A 24,636-nucleotide genomic window follows, 5' to 3' on the forward strand; every position below is an offset into this window, starting at 1 on the left:
TTTTAATGTTTATTACATGAAATTAAGTTTTAAAATTCAATTTATTTCAACAGCCACAGACGTTAAAAACAAACAATATTCTTATTGCAGACTGTAGACATTTGATCCACCTCTTCTGCTGCAGTGGCTTGCAGATGTGGTCCGCAAACTGCATATATTTTGACTTCTAAAAAACAAATAACACCTAAGTATACATTTGTCTAGGTTAGTAATTATTAATTAGTTGTCAGTGATGAGGAAATATAAACCTATAGAAGATTATGAGATACTTTTCACTAAATGTGGTTTCTTGTGCCAGGCTCCTATTGATACTCAAAATATTGTAGAACATTTGAATGAAAACAAACCAGAAAAAACATAAAGATAAACTTGAAAAACAAGAAACTTTGTGTTTGACATAGTTTTCTTAAAATAAATTTGACCCCCACTAGACGTTTATTTTCCAGGATACAATGATGTTAACGACTCTTCTGGGTTGTTGAACTCAACTAGGTTCACATTGAATTATGTGTCAAATAAAAAGAAAATTATATCGTTGATTTCTGTGTTGATTTGTGTGTCTGCTTACATATCATTATTATATTTATAGTTCTCTTATTAACCACTTGTTTTTATTTTTAAAACATTATTTATATGTTTTTATCTTTTTATTTTGTTTATTTTGTAACATTTTTAATTTCATCATTTTTGGTATATATAAAATTATAAAACAATATAATTCATAATAAAATAAAAAAGACACTAAAAAAATCATAAATATTACTTTGCAGTTACAAATATAATAAACTAAACGTAAATTTGTAAAATAAATTTAAAAAGATATAACACAATATAATTTAAATTGGTATAAAATAAATTTAAACTATGTAAAATAGTCAAAGCTCATGTAAAATAGGTCATCATAAAACCCTCCAAATCACCCTACGGAACGGTAGGAAACAAAAGACTTGGTAAGAAATTGTTCAATTCTCTCACAAACATGAGCAATGATATTTTAGGGGTCGGTTTGGGTTACATATACTTTTTGTTTTGAAGGTATTTACAATGTGGGTTTAATTTTTCGATTTTCATCGATTTTCCTAAATTAAATTTTGAAGCTTAGACCGTTTGTTACCCTATGTTAAATTTTGAAGCGTAGACCATTAGTTTGGCACTTTGACCTAAGAGTACTTGGATTCAGTTTAGTATAACACTAAACTCCTAAACGACTCGATATCCTTTTGCTGCAATAATCTACTATTCAATTGTAGCCCTACCCAAATGAATTGCCTGTCCACCGATTACTATGGTACTTCTCCTCTTAAAATAACATGTTTTGCTTCCAATGTTTTTAAATCTTGTTTTGTATTGACAAATGACCCAATGGAAAGACATGCGTCTTAACAGTTAAAGTTTCTGCTATCTCAACTGTAAAGTGACAACCACTCAATTTAACATTCAAATCTATATCTATTTGTACAAGTGCAAATACAAGATTACTCTTTATTACAAGAGATGTGATGCCTAATATACAATTTTACGGCTTGAGCACATATAACAGTTTTTATGCTCTTTCATCCTTTTATAGGTGCAAAACTACATTTGTTCTACAAGTTCCTTCACAATCAACATGCTCAAAAGTTGAAGAAACACTCCCATTATATCAAACTCATAATGAAAGATTTGAACACCTACCTAAGTTCAGACCACTCTCATGTGCATCTTTAACACATTACATAAGCGTTAGATGGCTGAGATAGTGTGTCCAAGATTGCATATTTATTTTGGTAAAGGAAAAAAAGAAAAGAAAGATAAACGTGTGACCTTGGAAGCATCCATCTTAGCCATAATGCATAAGTCAAAGACGGAATTCAAGAGGTTTGATGCTTACATATTATAGTATTATTGGATGGCCCTTGGATTATTAGCATCATGTCAAGTATAACCGTTTGTTAAATGTTATTTAAATTAAATTAGGAATTGTAACTCACTTACGAATATTGATGGTTATCCTAACTCACTCATTTTCCTTGATGTTTAATATAAATTTATGTTCAATTTAGTTCCTCGAAGCTTTACATTGGTAGATGAGCTTGATAAAGGAGAGAAGGGAAATCGGATATATTTGCTTCTTAGAATATGATTTAAAACTAGATGCTTTTATAGAAATCTAAAAGAAATTTTAATTTACATAATTTCCTCTTCTGTAACAAATTAATTCTTAGTTACCTCATTCTACCTTTTAACAAGATATAAATACTACTAAGACTAGGATAAGACAAGGAGGAATTCCAGCTCAACAGACACAAACGATGTTATCCCCACCAACCATGTCTACCACTAAAGTAAAACCCGAAAATAATGTCAAAAGTACTAAAATACCCCTTGGCCATAAACCAGTAAAGTTGGGGCTTATCAATACTGCCGACTCAAACTTTCACATTGTCCTCAAGGTGAATGAAAAGGATGCACAACATCCAAAGCTTCCAAAAGATCTCTTTATCTTGCTCCCAGCCTTGCCACAATCTGAAGTCACCACAACAATCACCACATATATACAACCTTTGTGCTCCTTTATATTTGATGTGAGATAATTCTTTACCATAGAGGATACATGCTCCATATAATATGCTACCACCTTCATAAGATTAGTAACATTAACAATGGTACCCACAAACTTCACATTCTCATCCATAATCACCCACGGGGACCAATACTTAGAACCAGACACCTCCCATAGTTTCTTCACTACCCCAACAACGCACTTAAATTTAGGTAGGACATCACCAAGTTTCTTCCTTTGATCTACAATCTCAACTTTATCGTCTGGAGGGCTTTAGAAGCATGACACGTGATGGATTCCGTTGCTGCTAAGAGTTTGAGTTCCATGCTAAGATGAAGCATGTCCTTATCTATAGTAGCACCCGGAAAGATAACCTTCACATTATAGAGGGGGAATGGTGTGGTATCGTTCTTTCCAACAATTATAATGTTCCTAATGTAACGTCCCCAAAATAATGACATAATTTTTTTTTTTGTTTTTAGATAAATAAATTGTTAATACATATCATTTCCATGAAACCAAAGTGATCCTGGATTATCAAACATTATCAAATCAGAGTAAACCACATAATGCAAAAAACATATGGTGTGTGCCCTATAACCATCCTGAGCTCTTCCATGGAAAACCGAAGTACCTGAAACATAAATTGAAAATCATAAGCACGAAGCTTAGTGAGATCCCCAAGAGACCACATACCACGCATACATAAATCACATACTGGATCCCGCCTTCCATCGGGCCTCGCCTGGTCTCAAGTCTCACTAGGCCTTGGGCGTCGCCCGGCATCGAGTCTCGCTCGGATTACAGATTTGTTATTCTCAGGCCTCGCCTGTCATCGGGCCTCGTCCACCAGACACATACAAATATCACATAATCATGCTAACAAATAAAATGATCATACAAATATCCCATTCCTGAGTGCTCATCATCATACCAAAACAACATGCACAAGATCCGAACATACCCAAGAATCCTCATCCCAAAGGCTTCTTAGATTCTCCAAGATTCTCCCTGATTCGAGTATGGATCCTGTGCTTTCAGTAGTGCAGGCCCAATACTACCTTCCACACATATCCATACTTTCCTCAAGAATCCTCCCGAATCCTGTAAGTCACCTTCTCAAATCCATAGACTGTTGCTAAGAGTTTGAGTTTCATGTTAAGATGAAGCATGCCCTTATCTATAGTAGCACTAGAAAAGATAACCTTCCCATTATAGAGGGGGAATGGTGTGGTATCGTTCTTCCCAACAATTATAATGTTCCCAATGTAACATCCCCAAAATAATGGCATACACAATTTTGTTTTTAGATAAATAAATCGTTAATACATATCATTTCCATGAAACCAAAGTGATCTTGGATTATCAAACATTATCAAATCATAGTAAACAACATAATGCGGAAACATATGGTGTGTGCCCTATAACCATCCTAAGCTCTTCTATTTAAAATCAAAATACCTAAACATAAATTGAAAATCGTAAGCATGAAGCTTAGTGAATTGCCCAATAAACCACATACCATGCATATATAAATCACATACTGCACCCCCTCCCTCCATCGGGCCTCGCCCGTTCTCGAGTCTCGCTCGGCCGTGGGCCTCGCCCGACATCGAGCCTCTCTCGGATTACAGATATGTTATTCTTAGGCCTCGCCCACCAGAAACATACAAATATCACATAATCATGCTAACACATAAAATGATCATACAAATATCCCATTCCAGAGTACTCATCACCATACCGAAACAACATGCACAAGATCCGAACATACCCAAGAATCCTCATCCCAAAGGCTTCTTAGGTTCTCCAAGATTCTCCCTGATTCGAGTATGGATCCTGTGCTTTCAGTAGTGCGGGCCCAATACTACTTTCCACACCTATCCATACTTTCCTCAAGAATCCTCCCGAATCTTCTAAGTCACCTTGTCAAATCCATACACTAACCCAGCTCAACAAAACCCACCGAAGCAATCCCTAGGTTTTCCTAGGTTCCCGACCTCACACTGCCATCAGCGGCTAAAGAACTCCCCTTAATACCATTCACCTACCTCATGAACACAATCACATGCAACCAAGATTAGATAATCCTTCGAGTAACAGACTCATCCCTACAACGGTTGGACTCAAACAACAGTTGCACAATAGAGTCAAATTTGTCACTCTGAGATTATACATCCCTTGTCACATGTGACATGACATATTCACTTAGTAGCTGACTCCCATCACCAAGAAGTTCCACAAAACACAAAGCAAGCAACATTCGTGCAATATCACTCCAATCCAACCTACTACAACACATACTAGGAGCTCTCACTCCCTCTATTGATTGCCTTACACATATAAACCAACCCAACCCAACATCCCATGCTTCCTAGACTACCAGGCATCACCTAATAGGCCAACCTATCACTGGCTAATCAGAACTAGCATGCAAGTCTACAAGCTCATATAATAGGCATACAAAGGCATCTCTCATAGCATTCTAACATGAAAAAAGTGAGCAGATCCTTAGCCCTAATTAGCATGCGATTCGACAAGTTCATAGATCAAAGCATAACAGATAACATGTCACTACTAGAAAAATAGCCTTTTACGACGCTCATTGCACGTCGTAAAATGCTCAGACGACGCGCAAATGCGCGTCAAGGAAGGCCCTGTCATAAAGAGAGACGACGCGCATTTACGACGCGTATTTATGATGCGCATTTACAACGCTCGTTTAAGACACGCAATGCGTATCAAGGAAGGCCCTGTCATAAAGGATGACGACACACATTTGCGTGTTGTAACCTTACGACGCGCGTGTTTATGACATGTAATGCGTATCAAGGAAGCCCCTATCAAGAAAGACCATGTCATAAATGAAGATGACACACATTTTTGCGTATCATAATTTTAAATGTTCTAAAAACAATATATTTATATATTTATTAATTTTTAAATTAAATTTGCATTTAATGTCTCATAATAGAAATAAAATATCATATACAAAAAATACAATCCATTGCATAAAATTTAGTGTCATACAATTCTATTTTTTACAATATCTAAATTTGCATCTAATCTACTCTGTACATCAAATTCCAACTAAATAAAGTTGCATCTTGTCTTTCATAATTCTTTAAGACTAATGCTCCAAGTAGCTGATTATATGGATAAGCAGTTGTACATTGGCCCATCTCACTCAAGAATGACTTAACTAAATTCAACTCCAAGTCTTTACTGCATCTTGCTGATAATGCTGCAAGATATGAATCAAGTGGCTTCATATTCCTTTCTTCCATCAACTTTACCTGATGCACAAAATACACAGAAACAAAAAAACATTGTAGAGGAAGGGGTAATTTGGGAAAATGTGAGGGGTATCCTCTGCAAAACAAAACAAAAAATATCCTTTGCAAGATTTGCTCTTTAGTATCCTCTGCAAAACAAAAAAATATATATATATATCACAAAATGAAATTTTTTATAGTTTTATATTATAATTATGCCTAGAGTATTGCATACCTGAAGAACCATTTGTTAGCTCTACAACACTTTTTGAATCTGAACCTTGTCTTTCATCACTAACACCAACACCTTTTAAAAGGTGCTGGTGTTAGTGATGAAAGACAAGGTTCAGATTCAAAAAGTGTTGTAGAGCTAACAAATAGTTCTTTTGGTATGCAATACTCTAGGCATAATTATAATATAAAACTATAAAAAATACGGTCTGGGGTTGAATGAAGTACATCATGAACCAACATAACACATCATGAACCAACACAACACAACAAATATGATAGTTACCTTGAATTGCAAAGTGCTGTTAATGGCATCACTTATAAGCTCCCAGTTTGGTTCGGATAGTTCTAGAGGCCTATTTCAGTAATTGCGCAGAATATAGTATTAAAAAAAAAGTTTAAAAAAAAGAAGAAGTAAAAAGTACAATAGAGAACTGACATGAGGAAAGGCCCGCCATTTAGGTTATTTGGCATGACTTGAGAAAGAGCAAATGCATGAGAAGTATGAGGCTGCTGCAACTGTTTTGGATCCTGATTATCATTCTTTATAGAAAAATGATTATATGAGTACAGTAGAATCATTCATAATAATAATAATAATAATTGCATAGCATAAAATAAGTTAGAAAGTTATTGGGAGACTTCCTGTGTCCTTCTGTAATGTTGTTTCAAAATGAGATTTCAGTGTATCCTCTTCCATTGGTCCCTGCAACCGTTGAAATAATTGTCTTGCACTGCCCTGTATAAACACACATACATACAATTATACTCACACATATGTATACTATATCAACATGTATATTTCATATATAAAAAAATTGAATATTGCCTCTGGCATCAAATAGCTTTCATTAACAATGGAACCATCTGTAATTAAACGCCCATTATGTATTCAAGGGTAAAATGGTAAAAAAAACTCACATGAGCAGTGGGTTGGCTCATTCTATCCAGTAACTCTTGGAGTAAGTAACTCCCGGAGTAAATGACATCAATTTTTAAACAAACTGACATCAATTTTTCAAGCATTCTTCAATAAGTATACAATATACTAGCAGATTAAGAGGAGTAAATTCAAATCCTATAGAATAAACATTGTCCCTAAGTTAAATCAAAATACTATAACTTATCAATATATTCAACATGTGCAAATGTATACAGTATACTAGCGGATCAATCAAGCTCTGTAGTTGCAAATCAAGAATATGACAACCTCTCTATTGGCATATCAAGCAAGCTCGGCAGTTGTTTAAAGACTGTGGCAAATTCTCAGGGCATTGTAATAGAAAAAGTGTGTCATGATCTCCATAAGTAAGAGGCTAAGGACCCAACGAGCCACTTGTTTCAGTGTATAACTCTTCTGAGGTGTATCCAGTTGACACAACAGGTCGGAAATTTGTCTGATACAAAGCTGCTTGAAGCCAATTAGCAACTGCATTGACATTAGGTGAAGTGGCACTCATTTTAACAATTTGAAGACCATGAGTGGGGTCACTTTTCCCACTGTTTGACCCTGAACATTCTCCTTTTAAAAACTCCAACCTGCCTTCACCAGCTCCATACCTAAGCTTTGTCAACATAAGTTCCAACAGATACCCCCTTTGCTGATCTCCAACCCGCGAAACAATGAATGATAAAAAGAGCTTATTGTTTGCATCATAATGTTCAAATAAAGGAAATTCAAATTACCATGTGAACTTCATCAATTACTATGATCCCAACTTCTGACAAACACCCCTCTTCCAACAATCTATTGAGTAGAGTTTGTCTTCTCAATTTTGCAAACATCAACAGATGTATCATTAGGAAGCGTTCCTCCACCTTGGCTTCCATATTAACTACGAACATGCTTGTCAATTGGTTCCAGTAAGGCTTCAAGATGTTCTTCCTGCATCACTTACATACTAATAATGAACTTCAAGAACATAAATACTAATCCTCAACTAATAAGATACAAAAATACCCAGACCTTCTCTGTACAAATGGACACATAGGGAAGAACAAGAATTGCCACTTTTCTTATTGAAAACACTCTACGTAACATCAAGATTTCTGTAACAAAACTTTTCCCAGCACTATGCCAGAAAAGACAAATGGTTAAGAAAAAGTGATTAAGTAGAAAAGATTTAGCACCCCATCCACCTGAAGGCAGTCTACCTAGAAAAACAGAACCTCAATTAACAAAATAAAATAGATTTAAAAGTTAAAGAAACTAGAAAATACAAATAGTTAAAAAGACTAGAGAAGTACCTGCCATGGATACAGTTTTGATATTCCTCGTTTTTTTATATGTTATGCATAACTCAGAAAGGAGTATCATGAACTCAATGTGTAGTCATTATGCCTGTTAACAACATCCTGATGTGCAGCAAAGTGACAGTTCACAAAACATATAATCTGACCACAGATTCTCATCCTCAATCCAACTCCTCCCTGTTGAAACTAGTAAATTTATAAGTTGTTATTATTACATAACTAAAATTAAATGAGAATTTTATAAAGCAGTCACATTGAGCCTGAAGTTAGTTTAGATAAACCAACAATAAACTGTATGAAATAATTAAAAGAAAAAAAAAGTGAATATAAAAAAAGAAGTATTTTAGTAAGAGAAACTCGTTAGGGCGGCAACCGTTAGAACCGCTTCAATCGTTTTACTGTCCAATCACCGCGACATGATGGAAGATCCGGTGGAAACGCCGTCGGGGCATAGCTTTGAGAGGTACGCGATTGAGAAGTGGTTGGCGGAAGGGAATAATGGTTGTTCGATTACGAAGACGCCGTTGAAAGCATCGGGTTTGAGGACTAATAAGACGCTTCGTCAATCGATGGAAGAGTGGAGAGATAGAAACACGATGATTTTTATTGGTTCTATGAAGTCGCAGATTCTTTCTAATGAGGAGGAAGAAGTGATAGTGTCATTAGGGAAGCTTCGAGTTTTGTGTTTGGAAAGAGAGCTTCATCAAGAATGGCTGATGATGGAAGACTACTTGCCTGTTCTTGTTTTGCTTCTTTCTACCAAGAATTTTAAAGTTAGATCGCATGTTCTCGTTATTCTTCGCATCCTTGCAACCAACAACGATGACAGGAAGGTATGAATCAATTTAGAATCACATCAAAACACCTCTAAAGAATTAAAAGTTGATAATCTTCGATTGGTAACTTACAGGAAACCATAGCGAAAACGCATGATGGCATCAAATTGATTTTGTGTTCTCTAGCACGAAAGATCAAAGAAAGTAAGTTGGCATTGCAATTTCTCATGGAATTATCAGAAAATGAGGTGGCAAGAAACATAATTGGGAGTAGTCAAGGTTGCATACTTCTTCTTATACCATATCTGGTAGCGATGATCCTCAAGCTGCCACTGACGCCAAAAAACTCTTGGATAATTACTCTTTTCTTCCTCAAAATATCGTGCAAATGGCCAGAGCTAATTATTTTGAACCTCTACTTCACCTTCTTTCTTCAGGTAAACAATAATGTCTGTAATTAATGTTCAATAGAAATTGATGATGAAAAAACGAATCAACATAGGGTCTGAAACTGTTCAACGGGAAATGGCGGAGACATTATCAGAAGTTGATATGACAGATCATGGAAAACTTACAGTTTGTGAAAGCGGAGCAGTAGAGTCACTTGTTGCTATGCTTTCTCACGTTAATATAGAGATGAAGAAGGCTGCCATTTTAGCCCTGGAAAAACGCTCAGGTGTGCCACAAAATGGATTAAAAATGATCAAACAAGGTGCAGTGGATCTGTTGTTTGGAATACTCTTCCATGAAAGCTTATCAATGCCGATTGTGGTTGAAAAGGTCGTAGCCACAATTATGAATCTAGCGTTATCGTTAACTTCCGGTGAACTAGATCAACAGGAGATTCCATTTCTGGAATCGGAAGAAGATGCTTTTTAAATTATTCTCTCTCATCTCATTGAACGGACCAAATGTTCAACAAAGTATTCTTCGAACGTTCCTTGTAGTTTCTCAATCTCCTCCAGGTTCAAACATTAGGAAAACTTTACGGAAGGTGAGTTTTCCAATTTTCTGTTTATCTCCTTTGATTACATCGTCAATCGGTGCTCATTTACGTTCAATTTCATCATCAGATCTCTTCGGTTCAAGTACTGGTTCAGTTATGCGAGCACGAAAACCCAGTCGTCCGATCGCCGTGAAGTTGTTCTGTGGTTTGATAAAAGACGGGAGTGAGAATGACGAGACATTTCAGGAACACGTTGGGCCTAAATGTGTGGAGACTTTGTTGAGAATCATAACAGCTTCCGATAAAGTTGAAGAAGGCGTCGCTTCAATGGAAATCATCTCTAACCTTCCAAAAAACCCTCAAACGATGCGATGGATTCTCTATGCCAGAGCACTCGAATTGATCGTTTCCATCCTCACCAATCGATTTTAGAAACCAGAAATCATGATCGAAAGTGCTTCCGGAGCTCTTTGTCGATTCACCGTTTCATTAAATCCAGATCTGCAAAAAAAAAGTAGCGGAAACCGGGATTATCACTACGCTCATACACTTTCCTGATTCTGGAAGATCTTTGACTAAACGGAACATATCAGTTTCACTCCGGCAGTTCTCCGAGAGCTCCAGCAGCTTGACCCGACCCGTGGAGCCGGAATCAAGTTTATTTAGCTGTTGTTTGGCGTCACCGGAGCTAGGATGTACTGTTCACTCTGGAATTTGTGCAATCGATTCCCCTGCTATTGAAAAGATCAGAAGAATTGAGAATTTCAGGAAAAATAACCACAGATGTGAATCACTTGTGATGTAGAAGCATACCTTGATCCATGTCTTCGCCTCTTCTTATCCATCCAATGGATTCTCTCGAAGCTTCAATTTCACAAGCGATCGGGAACCATCATCGTCAAATAATGATAACATGGACATATCGAGGTTTTCAATAGAGCTAATCGGGAACCATCGAAGCTTCGTATGTGAGGTTTAGCAGAAGATGTCGGTTTATTGTTGATGATGTTTTGGATTTCTCTAGGGTTTTTTTTAGCCAATCGGATGAATTAAACCCCTGAACCATATTTGAGCTAATCGGAAGAAGAGCAAACCCTTTCTCCTCCATAGCTTCATTCCTAGATTTAGGTTTCGTGGTAGGCTGGGTCGCTTTCTGTTTCCTTAGCATCAAGCTCTGATTGTACATAACCCATATTTTGACATGATATTAGGGCTTTTAGACTCCAAAAAGTTATTGTCGGCAATATTGAGATTAACCCTCGATATGATATTTTTCCTTTAATCAGGGTGGTTTATCCCTAATATAAGAAGAGTTTTTAGGGTTTGGTGGTGGCAATGGAATGAAGGGAGATCTACAGAAGAGAGTGGAAAGCGGGGTACTTCAAAATTTTAGAAATTTTAAGGATTTCATTTCCCCCTTTAAAAACGCGTGTTTGAAGTAAAAAATTATAAAGTGACATTTGTAGAGGGCGCACATTTAAGATAAGCGCACTCCGTCTTTGTAATTTATTTTTTATTGGACACTAATTTTAGGGTACGCAAAAATGCTCGTCCTAAATTCTTCAAATTTCTAAAGATCTGACATTATTTTTAGAGCACGCCTTGTTGCGTATCATTAATTAGTGCGTGTCGTAAAAAGCGTGTCATTAAAGGTCTATTTTCTAGTAGTGTGTATGGGTATTTTGGGAAACCTTACTTGAGTTCGGTCGATTACATGCACCACACCCTTTCTTGTATTAGAAATACTTTTTTTCTTTTTGAAAAACCTTACCAAATCCTCAATTTGAGTTCAGACACAACCGAGGGTATGTCCGAATCCCTCAAACCAAGGCTCTGATACCAACTTGTAACGTCCCCAAAATAATGGCATAATTTTTTTTTTGTATTTAGTTAAATAAATCGTTAATACATATCATTTCCATAAAACCAAAGTGATTCTGATTATCAAACATTATCAAATCAAAGTAAACCACATAATGCGGAAAACCTATGGTGGGTGCCCTGCAACCATCCCAAGCTCTTCCATTGAACACCGAAGTACCTGAAACATAAATTGAAAACTGTAAGCATGAATTTTAGTGATTTCCCCAAGAGACCACATACCACACATACATAAATCACATATTGGGCCCCCGCCCTCCATCGGGCCTTGCCCAGTCTCGAGTCTCACTCGACCTTGGGCGTCGCTCGACATCGAGCCTCGTCGGCATCGAGCCTTGCTTGGATTATAGATCTGTTATTCTCAGGCCTCGCCCACCAGACACATACAAATGTCACATAATCATGCTAACACATAGAATGATCATAAGTGCTAGCATATGTTCTAGTCATCGGGCCTCGCCCGATACACACATTACCATATAACCATATAATCATATAGAAACATAACCATACTAGCACATGCAATAATCACAAAGACTATAGCACACCATACAATCATCGGGACCCTCCCGGCATAAGTCCTCGCCTGGTAAGCATAAAATCAGATACTAATAACTAGCAAACAACCTACTCATCAGACCCCACTTGGTATCGGGCCTCGCCCGGTAAGCATACCATCATACAACACATGCAAGAGTCACACATACATCTAACATCCTAACATATAAATCATGGACTGACATTGGTGCCTTCGATCTGCTAAACTCAGTGAGGAGACTCACCCCGAACTGTTAAAGTCCCGCGGATAAAACTCTAGCTACTGGTTGATAGATCCCCGAACTGTCAACATCAAAACAACACCCAATTAATAATTGGGTTCCAATGCATAACCATAAATCCGTACTTAGGGTAAAAAGATCATTTTACCCCTAACCTAGCTTGATCTAAACCCAAGGCCTAAACTCACACTCTAAAGGCCTAAAAGCCAATCAATCAACCAAGGCCCAATTTTCCAAATTAGGCCCAAATCCCTTACATGGGCCTTACCCTAAAGCCCGTCTAATTTTTCCTAGTCCATACACTTGTTCTCAGATGACCTATCAATAAACCAATCACTAAAGCCCAAAAGAAAGGCCCAACTCGAAGCCCAAACACGATTAGGGTTTCACATAAAATGATGATTAGAGTTAAGTAAGAACACTTAACCCATTAAGGACTTAATCCATTAATTCCATCACTCTACTAGGTCAATCATACAATGTGGTCGGGCATAATTCATAACTCCAATCTAACGGTCCAAAATGCGGGTCCCGACAAGTCCCAAACAAAAGTCTCAAAGATTAGGGTTTTCTAAACCCTAATTAGGGTTTCCAACCCACACACATGCCAATTAGGTCCAAGGTTAAGTTTTTAGGCTGATTAAGGTTTCACTAGGCCGGGCACCACCCATTGCCACCTCAGGCGGTGGTGGTCGATGACGGTTCACAGCGGTAGCCACCACCTCATGGTGGTGGTGGGGGATTTTCCTTGATTTTACGGCCAAAGATTTCTCTTACAACATCATGCCGTAATACACACGCATATTTACACCATAAAAAACACACACAGCCACTCACACATGGTGGCTGATGGTGGCGGAAAAGTAGAAATGGCGGCAGCCACCATGGTTGGCTGCCATGGTGGTCTTCTCGTTCGCCAGCCAACAACACTCGCCAAACATATTGAAGCACACATACACACATGGGCAGAAACACCCACCAAGCAGCTGCACATAAGTCTTGGAGGAGGACGGTGATGGAGGGGCGATGAAAAGAATGACATAATGAAATAGCTAAAACAACGACAACGGCGGCGGCGACTGCAGAACAGAAAGATGCCGAATGGGCAGTCGGAGTAGCAACGACAACTGTCGTGTTGCGACTATGGATGGCAACAGAAAGAAGAAGAAGAAGACAATGGAGGAATGGTGGCAGTGGACGCACTCACGGTCACCACTCATTCTCGCCCGAAGGGAAGGCAGTCGCGATGCTCGACGGTTCGGTGCAACAAGGAATGGAGGTGGCGGCATCGCTTGTTTACAGCAACAAGTCGGCGGTGGTTGGGGATGTGGAGGGATAAGGTGGCGGCTAGTATATCAGGGTGAAGGTTTGGGGTTTCGTATAGAAGGAACGAAAGAGGAGCGGAAGGCACGACCTAAGTCCCGTGACTTTTCAGACAATCCTTCCTTTTAGACGCTTTAGTCCCTCCCTCCTAGATTTATTTTAGCTTAGGTCCAAAGTTACAAAACAACCCCCTGCTCTCCAAAAATCTTTTCATTACAAGCCAAATATTACAAATAATTCCTAATTTCCATAAATTATAACATTTATCTCCTTGTGGCTAACACTGATAAATTATTATGGATTTTGGGCTAAAATAAAACAAAAATATAAATTACATCTCGGGGTATTAGGGCTTATCATTTAATTTTATTAATTTAATTTCAAACGGAATGTTACACCCAAACCCAAAGTTGCCAAACTTCAAAAAATTATTGGCATCAGCTACTAACAATCTAGTAACGGTGGAGTTAAAATCAACCCCGTAAAATCCATACTCATCAGCACTCTTTGCAGCATTCATAAGGTCAACAACATCGGTATTCAAATCATCCTAAACTCTAAGACCACTTTTTTTGTAAATCCATATAAAATAAGAGTCTGGAACAATTTTGTGAGTACAAGTTTCCAAGCATCACTATCACGCTTCCATGGTGCCACTCTCTTAATTGACACCTCAATTGTCTTTGGATTGATCATGTGAAAATAAGTTCATTGATTTGGTACTTCAGTAGAGTAAATGCCACGAGGTTGAAGCAAATAAATAAACAAAACCCCCAAAAAATAGAATTTGAACAAAGTACGTGAATAATTCCCATACTCTTGCACAATTGTAGGGGTAGGCACAGTTAGATCCAGCCAATCAATAGTTTTAATATCAACAGTCATTATGTGGGCTTGAGTTATGCGTTTGATTTCAAAATTACCTGCCACTTTATTCGCTTGGTGTGATGGAGTATTGAAACCATACATATTCTGAGTTAGGTGTTGCTGGACTTGTTCAACTTCAAGTAGTCTAGACAGTGCACCACAGTCACCATGTCCAACCAAACTAAAGCCTTCATTGGGGATGCCATTTTGAGAAAGTGATGAGGGAGTATTATAGTTTCCAATGCCAGGAGCATATGTTATTGGTGCTAGGACTGAACCACACATCATGTGAATTTTATGATCATCCTACAGACCATAACCATGTAAAGTTTGATCATCCTTTAGGATTTTGCCTCTATAAATTAACCTTAGCCTGTGTTGGTTGGCTTTGGTAGGAGCATAACAGTTTTGGGGCAAGAGAGCTTTGAAATCCCCGGTGGTTGATCTGAGGCTCGCCCGCACTGGAAACTTATTTCCCTTTAGCGCATCAGACGATGATGACGATCTCAGCATCATTGCCGGCATCGGTGGAGTCGTCTGAATTGCCGGTAGGGGTGTTCAAAAATATATGTATCCAAAATTCCGCAATTCCGAATCCGATATATCCGAAAAATTAAATATCCGAATTTTTGGATATCTAATTTTTCGGAATCGGAATTGGATAATGTTTTTATGATTTTTTTGGATAATTCTGATATCCGATATCTGAAAATCTTGATTTTAGTTTATACATGATCTATTATTTTAATTACATATGTCTTATGATATGAATGTTAGTAACTAAAACATATTCCTAATACCCTTAATTAAATACCTATATTACTTCGTATACATTTCTAATTTAAAATTTCAAAATTTTGGATATCCGATTTTGGTATCCGAATCCGTATCTGAAATTTCGGATATTCAAATTTCGGATATCCAAAATTTTCGATACGGAATCGGATACCAAAAACAACTATCCGAAATTCCGATATCCGAATTTTCGGATATTTGATTATGAACACCCCTAGTTGTCGGTGACGAAACAGGCGTGTGGCTCGGTAACAACGTCGCCGACTATAGGGCCTCCTTTGTAACCGTTGATTTAAAAACACATGAGCTTGATTTACATTCGTTATTCACAGTTGAGGGCGTCATATGACCTACGTTGTTTGAGCCCAATATTCTAATTTCTACGCACAGACACCTTTTATGCCCGTATTTGCATTAACCAAACTTTAATAGAGTCGCTACCTTCCAGTAACGCCGTAGGTATTCTGATCGCATCCTGAGAAGGCTCACATTGCAACAGCTGGTTCTTTCCCACCTGGTCTAGCATTGAATCCATCGTTCCTTTCCCCTTTGATTTAATTCTCGTAGTCGTGGTGGTGGCGTCAACAACGGCAATTTGTAGTTATTGAACAAGTGGGGAGAAAAAAAAGGAAAAAACAGATGACGTAGAAAGAGACTTGGTGAGGAGATGCCGAGTTCAGGGGGTGGTGTTTCCCGAGTCCATGTTATCGCTGCCGAAGATGTGCCGAGTCCACTCTATGCAACCTAAGTGATGTAGTTTTGAAACATTGATATTAATTCAGTACCAATACTTGCATAAGAGATGTTGGTTTTGATGTTTTGGTATCTTTACTAGTATATTTGATTATGTATGATCTTCGATAATCGAATACCAACAATAGTTAATTGAAGACCTCAATAGTGTTGGAAAAATTGAAAGTATAATTTTTTGGGAGAGTGTAAATTGTAGAAGTCTGGGGACTAAATATTGAAACTTCTAAACTTGAAAGTGTAATTTTTGGGGACTTGGTCAAATTTTAAGGTTTTGGAGGTGAGAAGTCAAATGTAAAAATGTGGGGACTAAATGTTGAAACTTCTAAACTTAGAATAAATTTGTCATTATTTTGACCGATCTATCTAAAGAGTTGTGACTTGTGAAGTGAGAAAGGAGAGGAAATAATCAGAGGGTGTTTGGGATTACTTTTCAAAGCTTGGTGTTGCTGGGAAATTTCCTACTCAGATCGATCCCAGCTGAAAGAACAAATTACGGAAGAAACTCTACGGGAATTGAAGTGTAAGCGGTGATTTGATTGCAAAGTAACATCTTAGAAAGGAACTCTGCTAAAATCCACAGTTGCTGGGAATTTGAGGTACGCTTTCTCAAACTGATATATTGATAAAGTATAAATTATTAATAAAGAAATTGAAGTGTTAATGAAGTGACTTACTGAGTAAATTTATTAACGGTTTAAGAAAAATGTCGATCTGGAATGTCGGAAACGTCTGTTGACGTAATCTAGTCAAATCTGTGAAGTTTTTGAATTAGTATATTTAGATGATACAATTAATCAATTTGTGAAGTTCGTGAGATGTTTTTTATGTTATAAACGACTGGAATTAGTGGTAAATGAGTCTCATGATGTGCATATGTGTTGTGGATACAAAAGGAGAATCGAACAGGGTAATAGGAAATTTAAACGATCTTTTAAGAGGGGACATTGAAACGTTATATTTAGATCAAAGATACTAGTCATTTACTGATTACCAATTCTAGTGTTTCGAATTTAGGCTGGTTAGTGATTAAGATGCTTGTTTGGTATAAACATATGTTAAGGATCTAAAGTTGGGACATTGAAGAGAATTGACAGAGAAGAGTGAAGGGGTTGAGGAAAGGTATCTACATACTCAAATCAATTCATGTTGAAATAAGAAATTAAGGAACAAATCCTATGGAAGTTGATGCATAAGCTTGCAAACGGAAGAGTTTAGAAAAGGAGTCTGCCAAAGCTTGGTGTTGCTGTGGAATTTCCTCCACTTATTTTAAGAAAAATCTCAAAGTAGAAATAATAATAAAACATCAATTTGTATAAGGCTGGAGGGTGTGGTGCCACCGAAACCGCACTCCCTCCCCCGCCATATAAGCGTCATGTCATTTTTTACTACTCAAGTGTGATTTCTTGTCACACCATGGGAGTGGTGCCATACATTCTTTTTTTGTGTTTTTTTTAACTATTTTAATTTAATAAAACTTCTATTTTAATAAAAAAAACATAAATTTTCATTACTTGAAAATTAAAAAAAAAAACATTACATTGCATTACCAAAAAAATAATAATAATAAATAAAAAAATAAAACACAAAAACCACACACATGACATTTAAATAATCCTAGAAACTTAAAAAACACAAATAAAATAACTAAAGCAAACTACATAAAGTTGTTCTCTGAGAACTCGTCTTCGGGGTCATCCGGTGGATTCAAATTAAGGTTAATGTTTTGAACCCCGTAAATGTGTTCCACCAAGTCATTGCGAAGATTGTGAAATGTTTCAGTGCAACGTATCTCTACTCTCTTGTTATATACTCTTTGCCACCAATGTCTATTGGTTGTGTCTCTGGTATGGTTTCTTCCTCGTCAAATGCACATATCGCTCTTCCTTCGTCTTCAATAATCATGTTATGCAATATAAGACATGCATACATGATTTCTTGAAGTTTTTCCTCGCCTAAATAAGCTGCTGGTTTTTTCAATATGAACCACTGTTTCTTCAGAGCTCCAAAAGCACGCTCAACATCCTTCCTAGCTCTTTCTTGAGCTCTCTTGAATTTCTTTCGTCTAGAACCATGTGGAACTGTAAACGATTTAACAAACACAACATACTCAGGATAGATTCCATCGACCAGATAATAACCATACTTATATGGCGTTCCACACACTTGAAAAGAAGAATCTGGTGCGGATCCATCGTATATGTTGTTAAATATTGGTGAACGATTAAGAACGTTGATGTCGTTAATCGAACCAGGAGAACCAAAAAAAGCATGTCAAATCCACATATCTTGTGATGCAACTACTTCAAGTATGACCGCTGGGTGATCATGATCACCTCGGGTAAATTGCCCATGATATGCTGTAGGGCAATTTTCCCATGCCCAATGGAGACAATCTAAGCTTCCTAGCATTCCAGGAAACCCATGCACACTAGTATGATGAGCTTGCAATTGCAAGATGTCATTACGTGTAGGCTTATGTAAATATTTTGGACCATAAAACCGAATCACAGTTTTGCAGAAAAAATGGAGATTATCTCGTGCGATCCTAGCAGACATCCTAAACTTTCGTCTAACACATCAGGCGGAATGTCATATGCTAACTGACGAAGTACGGCCGTACAGTTTTGTAAGGGGGTGAAACCGGGTGTACCTCTAGCATCGTAGCGTTGTTGGAAAAAACTGCATTCCCTCGTTACATCTTCAACTATACGTTCGAATAAACCTTTGAGCATTCTGAAACGCCTACGAAAATAATACCCTTGGTAAGTGGCATTCTCTGCAAAATAGTCTTGCACCAAACGTTGGTTGGCTTCTTCACGATTTCTTCAAATATATCTTCGTGTTCTCCTTTGAGAACTTGTAGTTGCGTTGTTACATACAACGTTGTATGTTTGTTCCGCATTTGAACACACGCAATAGCGGTATCAAAAATAGTCTGAAATTCTTCAGAAGATGACATTTTTGAGAGAGTGGTGATTTTTTAATTTTTTTTTTGAGAGAGAGAAGAGATTGTGTTGTGAAAAAAAAGTGAAGTTGTCATGTATATATATAGGAAAGAAAAAGCAAAAGGAAAAGAAAAAAAAAATTAAATTAAATAGTCAACAACCAACAACCGACAATCCTTCCCAATTCTTCTCAGCCAATCACAGAACACGACCTTGAAGGACCGCAATGCGACGAAGACCGCACCAGACCGCTGGACGGTGTTCCCGGTCCATGTGGCACAAAGTGCGGTCTCGGACCGCACCCATACCGTGTAGCCTAATGTGGCGTGACAACTAACTTACAACACCTACATCAGTTCATGTTCGTCTTTTGTATCATAAATTCATAACTTGCATTATTTGTCAAAGGTGTTCATTGACAAAAAAAAAAAAAAAAAAAAAAACAATTTAAGGACTAGTTATAAGGTTCTCTAAATGGAAACCAGTTACTTCAATTATGAGTTCTGATGATGTTTTTCTACATGATATAACAGGTAGTGGAAACTCACATCTCAGTTATATTTCATTTCGTTGAAGTACCCAAACTGCATATCTATGGCATATCCATCGTCCTCTTCTCCTTCCGATGTGACCTTTTCTTCTGAGGTGTGGAAGTATCATGTTTTTCTTAGTTTTAGAGGAGAAGATACTCGAAAGACGTTTGTGGATCATCTCTACACAGCTCTCCTACAACAAGGGATCTTTACTTACAAAGATGATGAAACACTTCCCCGGGGCGAATCAATTGGCCCATCTCTTGTGACAGCTATTGAAGAATCACAGATAGCCATCATCATATTTTCTAAAAACTATGCAGATTCTTCATGGTGCTTAGATGAACTTGAACGTATCATGAAATGTAAGGATACAAGAGGTCAAATTGTGATGCCCATATTTTATGACGTGGATCCCTCTGAAGTGAGGAAACAAAAACGAAAATATGGAGAAGCATTTGTCAAACATGAGTTGGAAAACAAGACGAAGGTTGAATCTTGGAAAAAAGCACTTGTGGATGCAAGTAACATTTCTGGATGGGAACCCCAACACATTGCTAATGGGTAATATTCTTTTTTGCTTGTGCACTTTTTATGCTTAAGATATGTGTGCTTTAGTACAAGACATTTATACTTATACCTTATAAGCTTTTGAAGTATACAGCCAAATTCTTGATGATATAATTCATGTTTTTAGAGTACAACGACACAAATGATTATACACTTGTACTATGTAATAATCTAATTACGATATCTATATTTTTTAAGTAGTCCAACATGTATGATGATATGATCTGAAGAAGTTCTATTAGGTATTCTGAAAACAAAAGTGGTAGTATAGAGTGATGATGATGAGTAAGCTGTCATACAAATGCTTTGGTTATTTTGGATGATGTTGATGACCTTAATTGATACACAAAGGCTTTAACTAGATCACTTGATAAGCGCCAAATATTATAATCACTATTAACATTTGCTAAGAACTCACAAAGTAGTTTATGATAAGGCTATCTGTCATTGCGAGCATGTTTTAATCATCCTTGTATATCCAATTTGCAGGCATGAGTCAAAGTTCATCAAAAAAATTGTTGACATAATTTCTCATAGGTTGCGTCCAATAACTTCAAGTGTGGATGACAACCTTGTTGGAGTAGAAGCTCGCATGCAAGATTTGATATCAAAGTTACAAATTGGGTTTGGTGGTAAGAGAATGATTGGAATATGGGGCGTTGGGGGTGGTGGTAAGACTACTATTGCCTCTTGTATTTATGACGAAATTTCTAGTAAGCTTGATGGTTGTTGCTTTCTAAAAAATATCCGGGAGGAATCAAGTAATAAGAATGGTCTTGAAAAATTGCAAGCAGAAATTCTTTGTGGTATTTTGAAACAAAAGCAATTGCATGTAGGGAGAGTCGAAGAAGGAAGACGCATGATAAAAGATAGATTAAAGTACAAAAAGGTGTTGATTGTGCTTGATGATGTCGACAACCTGGAGCACCTAGAAGAGTTAGTTGGATCACGTGATTGGTTTGGTGAAGGAAGCCGAATAATAATCACAACTAGAGATGAACATATATTAACTGGACACAAAGTAGATGTGATACACAATATTAGTTTGTTAAACAATGAAGAGTCAATGAAGCTCTTTTGGAAACATGCACCCCGGGGTTACAAATGTATTGAAGATTATGAGAGGCTTTCAAAAGATGTGGTTTCGTATGCTGGAGGACTCCCATTGGCACTTAGAGTTCTCAGTCGTTTTCTATGTGACAAAGAGATGAATGAGTGGAGGAGTGCCTTGGCTAGATTGAAAGAAATCCCAGATGCTAATATACTTGAAAAGCTAAAAATCAGCTTTGATGGACTTAAGACTGTGGAGAAACAATTGTTCCTTGATATTGCATGTTTCTTTAGAAGACGTTGTAAAAATGAAAGGATAATGGCGATGCTTGATGCTTGTGGTCTTCACCCTGTTATAGGCATAAAGGTGTTGGTACAAAAGGCTCTCATAACTATTACAGAATATGGAAAGTTTGATATGCATGATTTGGTACAAGAAATGGCACACTACATTGTTAGAGGGGAACACCCTAACAACCCTGAAAAACATAGTAGACTTTGGAAGAAGGAAGATGTTCTAAAAATATGTGCTATGGATGCAATGACGGTAACAGCTAAGCTAGGTTTTCATGATATAAATACTAATTTATAGAGAAACACTTGTAACTCAACTCTGAAACCAATTTGTTCCTCTATCCCAGAACCTTGACAAGATTGAAGCTATGTATGTTCTGTGTTCTAGGAGCAAGGAACCACAACATGTTCTCCAGGTCGCTGCAAATATGAAGAAACTTCGGTGTATTGATTTGGGATTTTTTCTGGACAAAGCTGAATTGGTTATAATGCCAGAAAATTTTCCACCAAGGGAGCTTTGTTGCCTAACATTGGAAGACATCAATGCAAAACAACTTTGGGAGGGTTACAAGGTAATCCTTATATATTTTTTAATGGATAAAAGCAAAGTGTATGACTAAATTAATAATTTAAGCTGTTTCCTATCGATAATTTCATTATAAGCATGACTTGTTTTATAATTCACGTTTTGTAAGATACCGATTTTGTATGACACAGTTTTTTAAAACACGTGTGGTTTTATTTAAAGAATCTTTTTAAAAGCAATCATGTTTACAAACATTATAAAATATACCCATTTTGTATGAAGTGTTGGCAAATTAACTTTTGTCTTTCTGTGCACTTGTGTATACAGTATCTACCAAATTTGAGGATGATCAAACTGGATGGATTGAGAAGCCTGATCAAGACACCTGATTTTGATGGGATTCCGAACCTTGAAAGATTCATAGTTGAAGGATCTTCTTTATTAGAAGAGATTCATCCATCATTTGGACGTTTGGAAAAGCTTGTTTGCGTACATATACAAAATTGTGAAAATCTTAAGATGGTTCCACCCATTACCCAGTCGAAGAAACTCGAGACTCTTGTATTCTCAGGTTGCAGATCATTTAATAATTTTTTACCTGACAACATGAACCACACAGGTGTATGGTTTTTTAGTGGATGCTTAAGAAAACTGGTTCTCAGCAACTGCAGTTTGGGAGATGGAGACATCAGTTCGGCTGCTAGTTGGGAGTTACCCAATTTGCTGGAACTCGATCTACAAGAAAATGGATTTGTTCGGTTGGATTTTAGTCTCTTGCTACTTCCTCAGCTCAAATGTCTTGACATAAGATACTGCAAAGACCTTGTAGAATTGTCGGAGCTGCCATTAAGTATAGCTGTTGTTTTAGCGGATGGTTGTTTCTCACTTGAAAGCTTTGGAGATATTTCAAACTGTAAATGGTTGTGGAAAGTCACTCTTACTGGGAACCACAAACTTGGTCCACTTGTTTGTGACATGTTACTAAACTCCATGCTCCTGGTTTGGCTTTTAAATTTCATTCTTTTTTGTATATATATAAACCCAAACATAAGAAGAATACAGGTGAATCATGATTGAATGTGTTTTGTGGTAGGGAAACGCCAAACATTACTTTATCAGTATCAACCTTTCAGGCATTGACATTTGGAGTGGGCCATCTGTAGTTTGGATCAACTGGGTGAAGACTTGTAATATGACGCTTCCACATGACTGGTACAATCACTTTTCTGGGATTCTGATGTTTGTCAGATCTGAGGACCTTCATATGGGCATTAATATAACTATAAAGCAAGGCTTAGACGAAGATTTTCAATCTCAGATTTGGCAGGAGTCTGATGAAACACTTGATCCTGAATATCAAGAGACATGTGTAGGATATGTTTCGTTTAGTTCATTGAGGCACACCAGATGCTTCAATTCAACATACAATATCATTTCATTTTCTTTTGGCACTGAGGATTTGTATGGAAATGGGAATAGGTTTAGAGCTGTACTCATTCCTAAAGATTATGATCCGATGCAAACAACAAAAGTCACAACAGATTGCTTAGATTTTTGGGATGAGGAAGACGATTCCAAAAAGACATTTAGGATACGACATGATTCAAACTCCTCTATTGAGATTTTATGGCGTACTTGGGTCTGACAAACCCATTCCCACAGGTCTATTGAATCTTTGCTGGTTCCTTGTTCTGGCCTGAAAATGTTCTGATGAATTATTATTGGCGGTAACATTTACTTCTTTAAATTTGTTGATGTCAATTAAAGTCTATGCGGTGAAATATATTCAAGAGGCACTTTAGTCTATATTTCTTAGTGGTTTGTTTATTGATCATGTACCTATGGTTGTTTTTGTTGAAAAGGATTGTAACAAAATTATAATCATGATTTCACAACATGATCAACTTGATTTCAAACTAAACTAGAACGTTTTACATGTACTATTACAACCAAACCTCACTACAAGTTTCCTATTCTACTCTCATACAAAATAATACACTCAAATATTGAAGGATTATGAACAAAGAATCTGAAACCCTAATGAACAAACCCTAAACAGAGAGCAACGACTGAGAGAACTCACAAGGAAATATCTATCACTTATGAACCAAAAAACAACAAAACATTATGTATGCTGGGTTGCCATAGACCCGATAACCTATGTGAAGACCCGGACAAATTACACTCTGCACCCTTCAACTACTATGAAATCAAACCCGAATAAGGGGGTATGGCGGTTTTTTCCGGGTTTACCGTTAAACCATAAACACAATATGAACAAAAATTAAAATTAAGAA

At 37.1% G+C, this 24,636-nt stretch overlaps 1 protein-coding gene and 1 pseudogene across 1 annotated transcript; both read left to right on the forward strand.

The window, feature by feature from the left end:
- The first annotated feature begins 8,385 nt into the window (after window positions 1-8,385).
- LOC145066990 (U-box domain-containing protein 44-like) lies at window positions 8,386-10,828 on the forward strand (annotated as a pseudogene).
- Window positions 10,829-16,823: 5,995 nt separating this feature from the next.
- LOC145068847 (TMV resistance protein N-like) lies at window positions 16,824-24,308 on the forward strand. The gene is made up of 6 exons (XM_079015822.1): window positions 16,824-17,017; window positions 19,900-20,463; window positions 20,959-22,066; window positions 22,161-22,385; window positions 22,667-23,338; window positions 23,433-24,308. Exons 2-6 carry the CDS (start codon window positions 19,961-19,963, stop codon window positions 23,982-23,984), a joined length of 3,060 nt encoding a protein of 1,019 aa, XP_078871948.1. The 5' UTR covers window positions 16,824-17,017; window positions 19,900-19,960; the 3' UTR covers window positions 23,985-24,308.
- The last annotated feature ends 328 nt before the right edge of the window (window positions 24,309-24,636 follow it).

Source organism: Lactuca serriola, chromosome 8 (genome assembly GCF_051521515.1).
Source record: "Lactuca serriola cultivar US96UC23 chromosome 8, Lser_US96UC23_V15, whole genome shotgun sequence".
Taxonomy (NCBI): Eukaryota; Viridiplantae; Streptophyta; class Magnoliopsida; order Asterales; family Asteraceae; genus Lactuca; species Lactuca serriola.

Coding starts and splice junctions, on each gene's coding strand:
- LOC145068847 (XM_079015822.1), top strand. CDS start 19,961: ATGGCATATCCATCGTCCTCTTCTCCTTCCGATGTGACCTTTTCTTCT. Junction 22,067..22,160: donor GTGCTATGGATGCAATGACG/GTAACAGCTAAG, acceptor CCTCTATCCCAG/AACCTTGACAAGATTGAAGC. Junction 23,339..23,432: donor TACTAAACTCCATGCTCCTG/GTTTGGCTTTTA, acceptor GTTTTGTGGTAG/GGAAACGCCAAACATTACTT.